The sequence below is a fragment of the Muscardinus avellanarius genome (genome assembly GCF_963383645.1).
Source record: "Muscardinus avellanarius genome assembly, chromosome: 11".
Taxonomy (NCBI): domain Eukaryota; kingdom Metazoa; phylum Chordata; class Mammalia; order Rodentia; family Gliridae; genus Muscardinus; species Muscardinus avellanarius.
The window spans coordinates 99,124,125-99,139,220 of NC_137797.1; the positions used below are offsets into that span (position 1 = coordinate 99,124,125).

Genomic DNA, 15,096 nt, shown 5'->3' on the forward strand with positions numbered 1-15,096 from the left:
GTACCAAAAGGAGGTCGACATGGGAGGAGCAGGGGAAGGGGGCCTGTGGTAAGGGAGAGGATCAGAGTCAAAGGAGGGCAGCAGAGAGAGGAGACCAAGGTGGGAAGGGCTCCTGGCCTCCTCCCACCCCCATGCCTGGCCCACACTCGCCCTTAATCTTCCTTTGTGTGTGGGGGGGTTTGTTGTTGTTGTTGTTGCTTTGTGTGTGTGTGTGTGGTACTGGGGATGGAACCCAGGGGCATTCTACCTCCAAGCCACACCCCCCAGCCCTATTTTTTTATTCTTTATTTTGAAACAGTGTCTCACTGAGTTGCAGAGGGCCTCACTAAGTAGCTGAGGCTGTCTGTGAACCAGGATCCTCCTGTCTCAGCCTCCCAAATGCTGGGATTACAAACATGTGCCACCATGCCTGGCTTTTTTCTTTCTTTCTTTCCTTTCTTTCCTTTTTCTTCTCTTCCTCCTCCTTCTTCTTTCTTTCCTTTTTTTTTTTTTTTTGTACTAAGGACTAACTCCTGAGCATTCTACCTCTGAGCCGTACCCCCAGCCCTTTATATTTATTTATTTACTTACTTATTTAGTGGTACTGGGGGTGGAAGCCAGAGGCCTTCTACCTTCGAGTACAGCTCCATCACCACTTTATTTACTTGGAAACAGGATCTCACTAGGTAGATAAGAGTCTCACTGCTTGTTGAGGCTGTCCTTGAACCTGTGATCCTCCTGTCTCAGCCTCCCAAGTACTGGGATTACAGGCATGTACCACCACATCTGGCTCCCATTTTTATTTTTTTATTTTTGTATCTTATTTTATTTTTTTGGTACTGGGGATTGAGCCCAGGACCCTAGCTCTGAGCTGCTCTCCCAGACCTACTTTTTATTTTGAAACAGGGTTTCACTAGATTTATGAGAGTTTTACGACTTGCTGAGGCTATCCTGGAACCTGCGATCCTCCTGTCTCAGCCTCCAAGTACTGGGATTACAGGCATGTCTGTGCCACCATGATGGCTCGTCACTGACCTTAACATCGACCTCTTTGGTTTTCAGAGAGGTGTGAGGCATACTGAAGACCTTGGGCCTTCCTCCAGATGTACTGTCTCCCCAAAGGTGCTGGTCACCACCCCCATCCCTGGACTCTACCTCAAGGACCACAACTTCCCACTAAAAAGCTTCACCCAGGAACCTGCCTCCTGCTCTGAGGATTTTGGGGTCAAAAACTGTACAGCTATGTATCATAGACACCTCCAAGCCCCACATAAAGTTGTGAATAGAACTGCTGCTTGGTCCATGCCAGATGAGGGCGAGAAGAAAGAGAAGGGGTGGAGGCGTTCCCGACAGCACCGCCATGCCTCTGTAAGCAGGCATGATGGCGTTGGGCTGCCTGTCCCTAATGAGGGTTCTGCCCATCCCATCCGTCAAGATTCCCGGTCCCTGTCCCAGCCTCTTACACCCAGACACTACTCACTTCCTCCAGGAGCAGAGGTTTAATTTCAGTTTTAGTGTATTTACAAAAGTCCATGGCTCCAGCTGGAGGCCCCGTTGTTTGGGGCTTGCCCCTGATCTGGGGCAATTTCAGCTTACTATAGGCTTGCCCAGACAGACTGGGCTGAATTTCCATTAGTGTAATAGAATTGTTACAAAGATTGCTTATCTACTGTAAAAAACGGGGGGGGGGGGCTAAAGACCAAGCAGAGGCCCCTGAGCAGCCTGCTGGGCCCCCCACACCCCAAAAGGGCATGAAGCATGGCGCCCCATCCCCACAGCTACCTGCAGGGCTCCGGACACACACGCAGCCAGCCACCAGCAGACTCCTGTGCTCCACACCACCCCGCACACACCCAGGGTTCTCTGGCGGTGCTCAGGCAGCTGGGGAAAGCTCTGTACACCTAAGGGGTAGCACCAAGTGGCTGCCAAGTCATGCCTGTCCGTCCAAGACCCGCCTCTCCAGAAAAAAGGGGATCCGGAGAGCATCCTGCGGGAGGATCCTCGCGGGCTGCAGGAGCAGGATGCAGCAGTCCCCAGCGCAGGCCACGCCCCTGGGAGGGGCGGGGCCTCATCGGGGGAGGCGGGGCGCGGGCAGGTGGGAGGCGGGGCCACACAGCGCCTCCTCCAGGTCCTCCAGGCAGTGGCGCAGGTCCATTTCGCAGAGGACCGGGCGCAGCAGGTCCAGCGTGGCCTCGCATCTCGGGGCGCGCCGCCGCCAGGCCGCCAGCATGCTGTAGTGCGCCTCGCGCAGGCAGCGCCCGTTCTGCAGCTCCAGCCGCTCGATCTCGTGCTCGCCCAGCCCCAGGCGGCGCACCAACTCCTTCCAGCGCAACGGGGGCACCAGGTCCACCACCGCGTACAGCGTCGCGGGGTCTGCGGAGGGGCACAAGGGCAGTGAGCCTCCAGAGCCCGCCCCCGCCCCCTACCCGGCGAGCCCCCCGCCTCCACCCACTCGGCTCCCTCGGAGCTCACCGTCCGGGCGCTGCAAGTGGGCGCTGTCCTCCCACTTCGGAGCCGAGGCCACCATGGGCGTGGTGAGGCTGGGCGCAGCCCCCTGGGGCGTTGAAGCCTCCTCCCTGACGGTTGACACAACCCTGAAGTTGGGCCAGTCACTGGGGGTGAGGGTGGCGCCGGAGGGGGAGATGGAGCTGGAGGGGAGGGTGGGGCTAAAGCTTGGGGTTGGGACAAAGGGCTTGGTAGTCATTCCTTCAGGGTCCCCCTGAAAGAGAGAAGGCGCTGCATTAGTGGGTGAGCAGAGGAGCGTCGAGAGATGGGAGGTGGGGACGGGTGTAAGGGCGACCCAGAAGTGGAGGGTAATTGGCTATTATAAGAATATTAAGGACAATCAGGGAAGTTTGAGGGTGGATTCCTGCTTTCTACTCACCTCTTTTACAGGTATTGATTTTCCACAAACTGATAGGCGAAAAAAGGAAAGAAACAAAACGTCATAAATTTCACTTCCCTTCTCAACCCTAGCAACCCTGTGCTGGGGGCTGGCGTGGGGACTTGTGGTGACATGCCTCGGCGCCTATGTGGCCCCAGGGACAAGAGAACCACGGAGGCAGCGTGACCGCCCACCCGCCAACCAGAGCCATCTTCTGCCCAGAGTCCTCAGCAGCGAAGTAAGGGACACTCCTCATCTCTATCCCTTTCACCCAACACAATTCCCCCAAAGGCCCTGCTCACCGATGGAGTACAGCTTGGGCTTCCACTTGGGGTAGCGGCACATTAAGCTGATGAAGATTACAGACAGGAGGCAAAGACCAAGGAAGATCACCAGGGGCAATAGGACCGTGGTGCCTGGGACAGAGGGATCATAGTCAGAGAGGAGGAGCAGAGACTGGGGAGGGGCCAGGTGAGCAGGGGCACAGCATCATTTCTCCTCACCTGAGTCCTGAGGGCCCTGGATAGATTCAGACGTGGATGGGCACCACTTCCTGCAGTTCTGGGTATTCTTACAGCTAAAAGAAGAGATAGCACTGGTGACCAGAGGCCCTACCATTAGAGGTACACAGAAAGAAAACACACAGGCACATTGTCGGAAATGCTTTGCTTTCCCTCTTAACATAAGGAATTCTTTTCTTTTTAGCTGAGGGTTGAACCCAAGGGCATTCTACCTCTGAACTACATCCTCAGCCCTTTTTATTTTTAAACTTGTTGTGTGTGATACCAAGGATTGAACCCAGTGGCATTCTTCCTTTGAGCTAAACCTCCAGCCCTATTTTTTGTTTGAAACTGGATTTTGCCAGGTTGATGAGAGTCTCACTACTTGCTGAGGCTGTCCTCGAACCTGCGATCCTCCTAGCTCAGCCTCTCTAGTACTGAGATTACAGGCATGTGCCACATGACTGGATATTATATTGCATTTAGCCTATTTTAAGAACTGGTGCAGAAGAATAAAACGTAGTTCCTCGGAGAACCATTTAATTTTAGAATTGTGTGCTGTGTGTGCTATGCTTTTATGATCAATGACACTTTAGGTTAGATGCAGTATTCCCTGTAAAGGGAAAGAAAGAGAGAGAGGGAAGGAGGGAGGAAGGGGCCGGGGATTTTGGAAAGACCATGTTGCAAAAAGTTAAAAGTGCCCAAGGACACAGGTCTAGAGCCCTACCATTCACACAGCCATGTTCTATTCCCATAACCACACACACACACACACACACACACACACACACACACACACACACAGAGTTGTCAAGGTCAGGACATAAATTCCAGCCCATTCATTGGCTAGCAGTATGCCATCAGCCATTTCACCACTAACCCTCAATGCCCTTATGAGAGCAACAGGGATCGTACCCACATCTCAGGATTGAGAATTAAGATAATTATGCCTGACAGCGTAAGTACTTGATAAATGGTAGCTGATAATGAAGTTATTTTGTCACGTTTTGCAGTTGGGATGTGGCACTGTAAGGTGGTAGTTTTGGATCTGAAGCCTTCTGCAGAGGCTCGTGTGTTAAAGGCTGGGTCCTCAGCCTGTGGTGCTATCGGGAGGTGGTGGAACATTTAGGAGGCGGAGCCTCGTGGAAGGAAGTTATGTTGTTGGGGGGTGCTCTCGACTGAGATGTTGGGACCCTGGCCCCTGCTTCCCTCCCTCCCTTTCTCTCTGCCTTTCTTTCTCTCTGCAGGAACTACTATATTGCATCGATCTAAAGTGCTATTTATTGATCATAAGAGGCACAGCACACACACAGCACACGCACCCAGAGCTGCCGAGTCAACCATGACACCTCATCAACTGTAGTAAGATGCAGTCAGATTTCAGAGGTGTGAAAGAATGTGTTCTAGAATTAATAGATAAAACCCTGTTGTCCAGGGGTCTGAAAACATGAGCTGGGAGGATGGCAAGTCCTGAGAGGATAAGCTTTTCTCTCCAAAAGTTTAAGACTTAAGAAATATAGTGTGAGGAAGGGAGAAGGGAGAAGGACTCTGGTGTCTTGATGCAGTCTCTCCCACTCAGCCAGCCAGTAGGGGAAGGAACATTCTGAGGGTCTCTTTTGCCCAGCTAGGGGTTCTCAGCCACAGCCACCCCCACACGCCTCCCATCCAACCCCCAGAGCTATTAGATACTCACTCACTGCAGGGGACACACACATTTTTTCTTAGAAAGAACCCTGAATGGCAGGTACACACGGTGTTCTGTCTCTCCTGGCCTGTGGGGAGAAGCCCAACACAGCTGACGGAGGTGTTTCCTGCACCCCAGGGACCAGGACACGGGAGAGGGGAGGGTGGGGATGGCCAGGAAGGAGCTGATCCCCAAACCCACGGCCACGGGAGTGAGAAGGAGCACGAGGGTGGGGATGGCCAGGAAGGAGCTGATCCCCAAACCCACGGCCACGGGAGTGAGAAGGAGCACGCCCCTCACGGAGCAGGAGTGAAGGGGACAGAAAGGCGGAGACCTTCCTTCTGGGAGAAGGGCGGCCCAGGGTGGGGAGAAGCAAGCCATACTCACAGGGAATAGTCACGGTGCCGTTGAGGCAGGAGCTACAGTTCTGGCACTGAAAAATTTTTTCACTGAGATAATTCCGGAACTGGTTCTCCCTGCAGCCACACACGGTGTCCCGGTCCACTGTGCAAGGAGAAAGCTCCACCTGCAACAGTTCTGGTGAGGGAGGAGGAAACGGCATGAGTCCTGCATCCATATTCCGCAGGAATTCGACTCTCCCTTTCCCTGGAGCCCATGTATTTTTATTTATTTATTTATTTATTTATTTATTTATTTATTTTTATTGCAGTACTGGGGATGGAACCCAGTGTCATCCTACCTCCGAGATAGACCCCCAGCCCAATTTTTTATGATTTATTTTGAAACAGGGTCTCGCTGATTTGCAAGGAGCCTCACTAAGTAACTAAGGCTGTCTGGGAACCACGATCCTCCTGTCTCAGCCTCCCAAATACTGGAATTCCAAGCGTGTGCCACCATGCCCAGCTTCCTACAACCCTTTTAAACACCCACCACCATAGGCCGGGCATGGTGGCACACGCTTGTAATCCCTGCGCTTGGGAGGCTGAGACAGGAGGATCACACAGGTTCGAAGCCAGCCTCAGCTACTTAGTGAGGCTTTCAGGAACTTAGTGAGACTCTGTTTCCAAATAAAATATTTTTTAAAAGGTCTAGGAGTATAGCCCGGAGGTAGAAAGCCTCTGGGTTCCACCCCCAGTACCATAAATAAATAAATAAAATAAAAATAAAAAAATAAACACCCACCACCATCGCCATGTGTCTGTCTCGGTAACACAAACACACCCAAGCACATAAGCCCATGTGGTTCACTCACTCCTGCCCATACCCACCTGCACCAGCTTGCACACCTCAATGAGTCCTAGGCCCACTCTAAGACTCCAGGCCACAAATGCTCCTGCTGGAGCCCCGCCCTGCCCTGAGACTCACCTTCGCGGCACACGGCGCAGCTGAAGCAATGCGGGGAGCTGTTCTCAGAAGCCGTGAACGTGCCAGCTCCGCATTCCCTGCAGTCCGTGTTCAGGTCCGGGCCCGGGCAGTCATCATACAGGTAGGTTCCTGTGAGTGGGGCATCAGGCTCGGGTTACAGCTGCGAGCTCAAGCAAGGAGCCCCGTGCCAGGAAGCCCCGCGAGGAAATCCCAGCCCAGCAGAGGGAGCAAAGTGAGGGGCCTCCGGAGGAGCAGGGACCCACTGCGGAGGGGACTCACTGTTAACAGCTTCCTCTTACCTTTGTGGCACTTGTTACAGCAGATTGAACTATTTTGCGGGTGGTGGTATTTTCCGTGGGGACATGGACTGTCCCTCTTCTCCCGGTCCCCGAGGGAAGGGACCAGTCCAATGACCCCTGAGAAATGTATCCCCACCAGCAGAGCCAGAAGCCCCTGGGGGGAGGGAACCAGAGAGTTGGACACCATCAGGAGAGGTGGGGGCAAGGTCTTAGACAAGCCAAGCTCAAGTCTCCCCAGCTCAAGTCCCTTCTCTGAAGACCACTCTACCCTTCCACAGTTGGCACTGATTTTTTTTTTTTTTTTTTTTTTTTGTGGGTTTGGGGATGGAACCCAGAGGCATTTGACCTCCGAGCTACACCCCCTGCCCAATTTTTTTTTATATTCTTTATTTTGAAACAGGGTCTCACTAAGTTGCAGAGGGCCTCACTCAGTAGCTCAGCCTGTCTGCAAACCTCAATTCTCCTGTCTCGGCCTCCCAAATGCTGGGATTACAAGCATGCACCACCACGCCCGGCTTCTATTTTTTGTTTAGAAACAGGGTCTCGCTAGGTTGCTGAGAGCCTCGCTATGGTGCTGAGGTTGTCCTAGAACCTGAGCTCCTCCTGTCTCTGCCTCCCAAGTATTGGGATTACAGGCGTGCACCGCCTGGCCCACAGCTCAAGAATTTCTTTATACATTTGAATCAGACCTCACTCAGTCTCTTGCCTGCACACTCAAAGCTCATCACCTTCCAGTGCTAAATTTGCACATACGCCGTGGGTTGACAGGAGGGGAGGGGAGTCAAAGTGAAACCTTGGGGGTCAGGTAGGTGGTGAGAAAGTTGTGGGGCACCAGGAGTGGGCAGGTACGAAGGTCACACGTAATTAGAGCCGGCCAGAGGCTGGTGTTCTGGCTCCGATGACTGTTAGGTCAGGAGCTGAGAATGTGCAGCCCTTTGCACAGTAGGGCGTTCTGGAGGCAGGCTTTATACCGATGACGGGTCAAGCCCACAACAGCTAAATAAATGGGTCTCCAGATTCTAGTGTCAGCTTCAACTCAGACTTTGCTCCTTGACCCCTGCGCAGGAGAGGTGGCCAGCAGCCCTCGGGCACTGAGCTCCACAGCTCCCCGCAGGTCCTGAGACCTCAAGGGCCCCAGCTGCAGAGCAGACAGGCAAGTCGCACCCTGCCATGGGCTCCCAGCTGCCGCCGCCGCCACTGCCACCTTTGCCACTGCAGCCCTGCAAGGGTCCGGAAGCTTATGCTTCAGCCACAAACTTGGAAAGCCGCAAGGCAGAAACACAGCAGCCGCCCCCCAGGGAAAGCAGGGCCCTCCAGGGCCACAGGAAAGCTCCGTTATGGGAAGAACCCAGTCCTGAAAGCGTGATCTCTTTCCTTGAAGAACAGCCTGGATGTTACTGGCACTTCACAGGGGCTTGGAGCAAAGCCACCAGGCAGAGGCAGTCAGGAAGAGTGTTGGGGGGCTCTGGTCTTAGGACAGCTTTGGGGGGGGGCGCTTTTCAAAGTTCTCTGAACAGTGAGGGATAAGCCTCCCTAGAGGGAGGTAGAGAAAGGCTTTCTCAGGCCATGCACATGTCCATCCTTCTCCAAGACTTTGGGGGTTAAGTCAGATCCGGGAAAGGAAAATCTTTTCCCAGCAGCTCCGCCCCAGTGACTCAGGGCAGAGGGAGGAGATCTGAAGGGAAGGAGAGGGAACTCACAGCTTCCCCAAGTCCTCAGGGGTCATGAATCAGCAGAAAGGAAGGCCCAGCCAGCAAGTGGGACCCTATCTGATCCCTTTCTCTTGCAGGCACAGCCCCTATTCTCCCCCTTAAAAGAGCCAGGCAACGCACCCCTGTCCCACTTGGTCCACAGATTTCTGGGAAATGCCTCCCTCCCCCATTCTATCCTAAAGGGAAGTCTCCCTTGACCCCTGGCTTCCTCCCATTAGGTCAATGGCGTCCCCTCGTCCCCTCCTGGAGGGCCGCGCAGCTCCTTCCCACCCTGACCATCTTTCCTGTTGCCTAAGCCCCACCCTGGCTCCTCCTCCTGGCTCTTCAAGTCCCAGACAGATAAACCTGTTCCCTGGGCTCTTGCACCCCTGACGCTCCCTGGTTCCCGCAGGAAGCAAAACAAGACTGCCCTGCCCCTGGGTTCACAGCCTTCCCACAGCCTGGATGCCTCTGGCTAGTTGCATCAGGTTTGGGGTCTCCCTGGGGGTGCCCAGGCAATTCTAAGGAAACAGGACCAGTTCTGAGGCTCCACAGCTCCTGCCCAAGCCTGGCTTATAGAAAACACAGAGCCCCAAAGGCCCGCTTCCAAGAACAAGGAGCAGCCAAGAAGAGACGTGAGGAGAAGCCAGCACATCTCTCCTGCCCTCACAGCAGTGACCCCGAGGTGCCAGGGCCCTCGGGCTCCTCCCCACCCACTTATTGGCACCAGCTGGCCCAGCGAGCCCTGTCTCAGCACTTGCATGGCGAGTTTCTGAGGGTGGGACCCCAGCCTGCATGCCCGGAGTCAAGGAAGTACAGGAAGTTTGGGGTTCCTGTGCAGAGACAGCTGAGGGGGTGGCCCAGCACCCCTCCACCTTCCCCCACAACTTCCGCCTGGGAGGCTTTAAAGTGTGACTTCCGGTGCTGCACACTGGGTTGGAGAAGCTGAGATGGACCCCGCGGTTTATCCTGACCCGGCCCTGTCTCAGGGACCCTTTTTGCAGTGCCTCCCCCAGCCTCTGTGCGTCAATCAATTAGAATGCGTTCCTCCATAATGTCAAGATGTGGGGGGCAGCTCATGACAGCATCTCCTCCAAGGGCTCGGTTGAAATCCCACCTCCCACCCATGAAGCCCTCCGCTAATGACGCATGGCTCCCCAGGCACCTGAGATGCTCGGCCCTGGTGGCTTTGAATACCATGAACTGACCACATATACTTTGTCCTCTTATCATAATATGGTTATTTCAGAGTAGATATGATCTCCCCAAACAGACCACAAGTCCCATGGGATGAGAGATCAGAGAGTGTTTTGGTCAGACCCTATCGCATTCTCCTGGGAAGACCCAGAACTGCAGACCTGGAGGGGCAGATTAATATATATGGATGGATGGATGGATGGATGGATGGATGGATGGATGGATCAATGGATGGATGGATGGATCGATCAATGGATGGATTGATGGATGGATCGATCGATCAATGGATGGATTGATGGATGGATCCATCTATCTTTCATTCAAGTCACAGCCAGTAATGCCCTCAAGAGATGCTGTCTCCCCTCCTCCTCCCGCACACACAGCCCCTATAAATGGCACACATCTTCATGGGAGAATTTGCAAACTGCACTCCCAACACTCACGCTCACACACAGGCTTCTACTGAAGATTCTGCCATGCACTCCTCCCCTTTTGAGACCTACTCACAAGGGATGCAACAGGTCCTGAGGACACCAACGCAGGAAAGAGGCTGAGAACCTCTGCTCCAGCCTGGCAGACCCGCGCCCCCACTTGGCTAGTCCCCGGTCCTTAACGTGCCCCAAACAGAGTTCGTCATCGTCTCGCCTAGACAAGTGTCGCAGCGCCAAATCCTTGGTACCAAGGCGGGGACCTTTGCCACCTGCGACTCCCTTCTCACAGGTCCTGTCCCTTGCCCTGTGATGTCTGCCAGCACTGCAAGTCCTTCCTCTGTGATTTCTCCACCCCTTCCATGTCCTTTGGTTCCCTCAAACCTGGATTACCGGCTACTGCAACTGCCCAGGCTGGCCTTGAACTCCTGGCTCAAGCCACCCTCCCCACTCAGCCTCCAGAGGAGGAGCTGGGCCGGGCGCCGCCTCTCCAGGCTTCCTGCATTCTTTCCTGTGAATTCAGGCTTCAACTTACACAACAGACACGGGAATCTTCTCTCCAGGAACTGACTTGAAACATCCTTTCCATAGGGCACTCGGTCCCTGAATGTGCAGGTTAAGGTTAGCACACTCTACTCTCCCGCACAGGAGGCCCCTTGGGGAACAGTGAGTGAGTGAATGAATGAATGCATGAATTTCTCCACCTGGGCCTGTTTTCTTTTTTCACTCCCACCCTTATTCCTGTCTTCCTTTCTTCTCTCTGTCTCTGTTTCTGTCTCTTTTCTCTGTCTGTCTGTCTCTCTTCTCTTTTCTTTCTTTCTTTCTTTTTGTTTTTGACAGTGGGGATTGTGCCCAAGGGCATTCTATTTGCCCCAGCCCCTATTTTATTTGCGTGTGTGTGTGTGTGTGTGTGTGTGTGTGTGTGTGTGTGTGTGTGTTACTGGGAATTGAACCTAGAGGCATTCTAATTGTAAGCTACACCTCCAGACCTGTTTTATTTGTATTTAGAAACGGTATCTTGCTAGGTTGATGAGAGTCTTACTGCTTGCTGAGGCTGTCCTCAAACCCAGGATCCTCTTGTCTCAGCCTCCTGAGTCCTGGGATTCTAGGCGTGCGCCACCACACCTGGCGTTCCACTCTCATTTCTTAGTGTTCTGTTCTGGGTCCTTCCAGTCTGGTAAAGTTTTCAGCTCCTGTCCTCACCACCCCATAACACAAAGTCCCATCTCTCCACTCCTCTGCTTTCCCCAAACTGGTCTTCCAATTCCGCTGCCTCCCTCCTTTCTAGCACCCTGCCAGGCAGTAACTTCAGATGTCAGCTCCAAATCAACTTTCATTTTTTTTGTATTTTTCCCCCTTAGTACTGGGGATAGAACCCAGGGGCCTTCTACCTCCAGGCTATCTCCCCAGACCTATTTTTAATTTTTATTTGGAATCAAAGTCTCACTAAGTTGCTAAGATTGGCTTCAAACCTGCAATCCTCCTGTCTCAGCCCCCCAAGTCCTGGAATTACAGGCATCTGCCACCAAATCCAGCTCCAATTCCCCCCCCCCTTTTTTTTGCGGTACTGGAGATAGCACCCAGAGACATTCTACCTCCGAGCTGCAACTCCAGCCCTATTTTTTATTCTTTATTTTGAAACCGGGTCTCACTGAGTTGCAAAGGCCTCACTAAGTAATTGAGGCTGTTCACAAACCGCGATCCTCCGGTCTCAGCCTCCCAAATGCTGGGATTACAAGCGTGTACCACCACGCCCGGCTCCAAATCCACTTTTTAAAAATTTCTTGGTGGTACTGGGGTTCCTGGAAACCCTTCTACCTCTGGGCTATACTCCCAGACCCATTTTTATATTTTTATTTGGAAACAGGGTCTCTTAAGCCAGCGCAGCTGACGTCGAACCTGCACGATCCTCCTGTCTCAGCCTCCTAAGCGTGGGGATTACAAGAGTACGCCAACACACCCGGCTCCAAATCCACTTTTCTATAAGGCTTTCTTTCCCTCCCTCAGCCCCTCTAACGATCCCTTGCTCCTTAATGTAGTCAACAGACAGTTGAGGGCACAGTCTCCGTGCCAGGCCCATACAGGTGCGGGGATGCTGAGACGGAGAATACACAGCCCTTGCTCTGCAGAGCTCTCAGTCCCTGTGAGCCCTGGTATCTATGTGGGCAGTGCTCCAGCCCTGGCAAAGGAAGAACGCCTGAGTCTGGGGGAAGCTCTGGGTTTCCTGAAGCCGAGGTCCACTAAACACGAACTGGACTCCAGCTCTGGTCCACCTCCATTGCTGCTCCGGGACACACCACGGCACATCCCTGGCCCTTCTACAACTGTTCTAATATTGTTTATCACTGTAAATCGTCCTGGCTCCTGGGATGTAAATTTGTGGAAAGTCAGATTCCTATTTGCTGTGCCCCACTCTTCCTGTATTCGTTGTTCCCGGCCCCCGCCAGCACCTCCACTCACACCTCCCGGTAGACACAGTGCGCTCTGTCCTGTCCACTGACTGGTGAGAAACCAAAGTGGCTGTGAACAGTCCGATATGGACCTCACCTGCTCCTGCTGTCCCCTCAGCTCCGAGCTTCTGTTCCTCAGGGTCGCGTCCGCCTGGGCTGCAGCAACCCAGTACCAGGCACTTTGCTTTGGTCTGCTTTGGGGGGGTTTACTGCTCTGGGGATGGGCGCCAGGGCCTCCCAAGTGGTAGGGCCAGTGCTCTACCACTGAGCTACGCCCCCAGCCCAGGCATTTTCCTTGATCTGTTCAGGTTACCTTTACTCTTCATTTTCCAAACATAGGTAGCCACTGAATAATTACTACCAAATCTACTAATGACAACAATATAAAAAGTAAGCATGCCGGGCGTGGTGGCGCACGCTTGTAATCCCCGCGCTTGGGAGGCTGAGACAGGAGGATCGCGCGCGCTGGCTTAGGAGACCCTGTTTCCAAATAAAAAATGTAAAAATAGGTCTGGGAGTGTAGCCCAGAGGTAGAAGGGCTTCCAGGAATCCCAGTACCATCCCCCCCCCAAAAAAAAAAGCCAGCCTCAGCTACTTAGTGAGGCTCTCAGCAAGTTAGTGAGACCCTGTTTCCAAATAAAATATAAAATAGGTCTGGGAGTATAGCCCGGAGGTAGAAAGCCTCTGGGTTCCACCCCCAGTACCACCAAACAAACAAACAAAATTAAACTAAGCATTTGTGGAATTTTTGTTGTTGTTGGTGGTGGTGGTGTTCCCTTACTAGACCGTAGGTAAACTTAAGAGCTGGGATCTCATTCAGAGCTGTAATCCCAGCACCTTGAACAGTGTCTAGCACAGAATAGACAATAACTAGAACAAACACTTCAAATGTATCCATCTATCCCATCTTAAAAATAACACCACAGCCAGGCGTGGATGTGGTGCAGGCTCGTAACCCCAGTACTCAGGAGGCTGACACAGGAGGATCGCAAGTTCGAGGGCAGCCTCAGCAAGTAGTGAGATGCCCATCAAACTAGCAAGACCCTGTTTCCAAATAATGAAATAAAATTAAGCCGGAGGGTGTAGCTCGAAGATAGAATGCCTCTGGGTTCAATCCCCAGTATATATGCACAAAATAACACCATGAAGTAGTGACCCTTAACTTTCATTTTAGAGATAAAGAAACTTAAGATCGGAGGAGCTGCTCACATTCACATGGCTGTGACAAGACTCCAGGTAATCTACCCACACAGGGGGACAGAATCAAGAGGACAGGGGAGCTGGATGGTGGAGGTCTTGGTGCTTGGGGCGGGACTAGGGGCACAGGAGGAAGGAGAAGAGACCAAGAGGCCATGGCAGAGACGGTACTGCTTGGTCTAGAAATACGGGGCTGGAGAGGAGAAGCGAAGGGAAGGCCTGGATAGAAAGGGGCTCAAAAGGGGCTCAGGAGACGTAGCAAGCAAGGAAGGCTGTAAGACCCAGAGCAGAAGCCAGAGCCGGCCAGGCCCAGGAGAGACTGTCCAGGCGGGAAAGTCCTCCCAACTAGACAGGGTAGCCGGGCCAGGAACGGTCCCAGCACATGGAGAAAGACCAAGGTACCTTAAAACAAGGCTGTGGCCGGACAAAGGGACATTTTCCAGTGAGGGAAACAACTTGTTACCAAGTTCCTCAAACCGAGCAGTGGAATGAGAAGCCAAGGGATTGTTGTGTAGGCCTGTGGGGAGGGGCCGGAGGACAGGCGCGGGGCGAGGGTGGGGGAGAGGCTAGCTCCCTAGAGGCTCAGTCTCACGGAGGCTGCCGGTCTGGAAACTGAGGCAGGGACAGAAGGGCAAAGGCGGCCCCCAGGTGGGAGGCCTGGGCCATCTCTCCATTGCTGGTCCCAACCCTACCCGGTTGCCCCCACGACTCCCAGACACCTATCCCTATCACACGGCATCCCAAACTTACCCATCAGCCCACCCCCTTCTGGGACTCAGTCTCCCCATTCCACAAGCCACCAACTCCCGCCCTCCCACAGGCAGTTTCCCCTCCTCAGGCCGGCACACTCCCGGGCCATGCCGGTGACCAAGAGGGACAGAATTCAGAATCATCTGAACACTGAGAGAAGGGCCCCCTCTCTCCCATTCCCCCAAAATCTGCCCCACCCTTGGCCTACTGCCCCTCCCCCACATTCCCAGACCACTACCCCCTACCGCTGTCAAACCTCCTTGGCAGTCAGGGCCCCTCCGCGGCCCCCATGGCCCCGGCCTCTGATGGCTCATCCCTGCTGGGGTTAGGCCACACAGGTCTGAGGGAGGCACCAGAGACAGGCCAAGGCAGGAGAGAGGCTCAGCCCCCTCCTGGGAAAGGCCCCACTCCTGCCAGGGGGCTCCTCACCCACAGCCCCCTCTTCCCGGGGCCCCAGGTCTCACCAGTGGCGGCAGCAGGCCAGGCACGGTGGGGAGGCCCATGTCCGGCCGGCTGTGGGCCTCTTACTCCCCCATTGGGGCTGAGGACTGCGGTGGTGGCTCCGGTCTGACCGGGAGGTCCCAGGCACGGCCTGGGTCTTGGGTCAGGGGATTGGAGGGCTGAGACTCAGGGGTGGAGATCAGCCTGGTCCCAGGAACCTCAAAGCCCAACCCTGGAGGCCAGAACTGGAGCCCAAAGTTGGTGAAATAA

The 15,096-nt window shown here is 53.9% G+C and overlaps 1 protein-coding gene across 1 annotated transcript; it reads right to left on the reverse strand.

Annotated features, from left to right (window-relative positions):
• Window positions 1–2,047: 2,047 nt before the first annotated feature.
• TNFRSF1A (TNF receptor superfamily member 1A) lies at window positions 2,048–14,888 on the reverse strand (the record flags this gene model as incomplete). Its single annotated transcript, XM_080704965.1, has 10 exons — window positions 2,048–2,352; window positions 2,452–2,698; window positions 2,864–2,892; window positions 3,166–3,279; window positions 3,367–3,440; window positions 5,057–5,135; window positions 5,435–5,584; window positions 6,374–6,502; window positions 6,673–6,826; window positions 14,850–14,888. 10 exons carry the CDS (start codon window positions 14,886–14,888, stop codon window positions 2,048–2,050), a joined length of 1,320 nt encoding a protein of 439 aa, XP_080561091.1.
• Window positions 14,889–15,096: the final 208 nt, after the last annotated feature.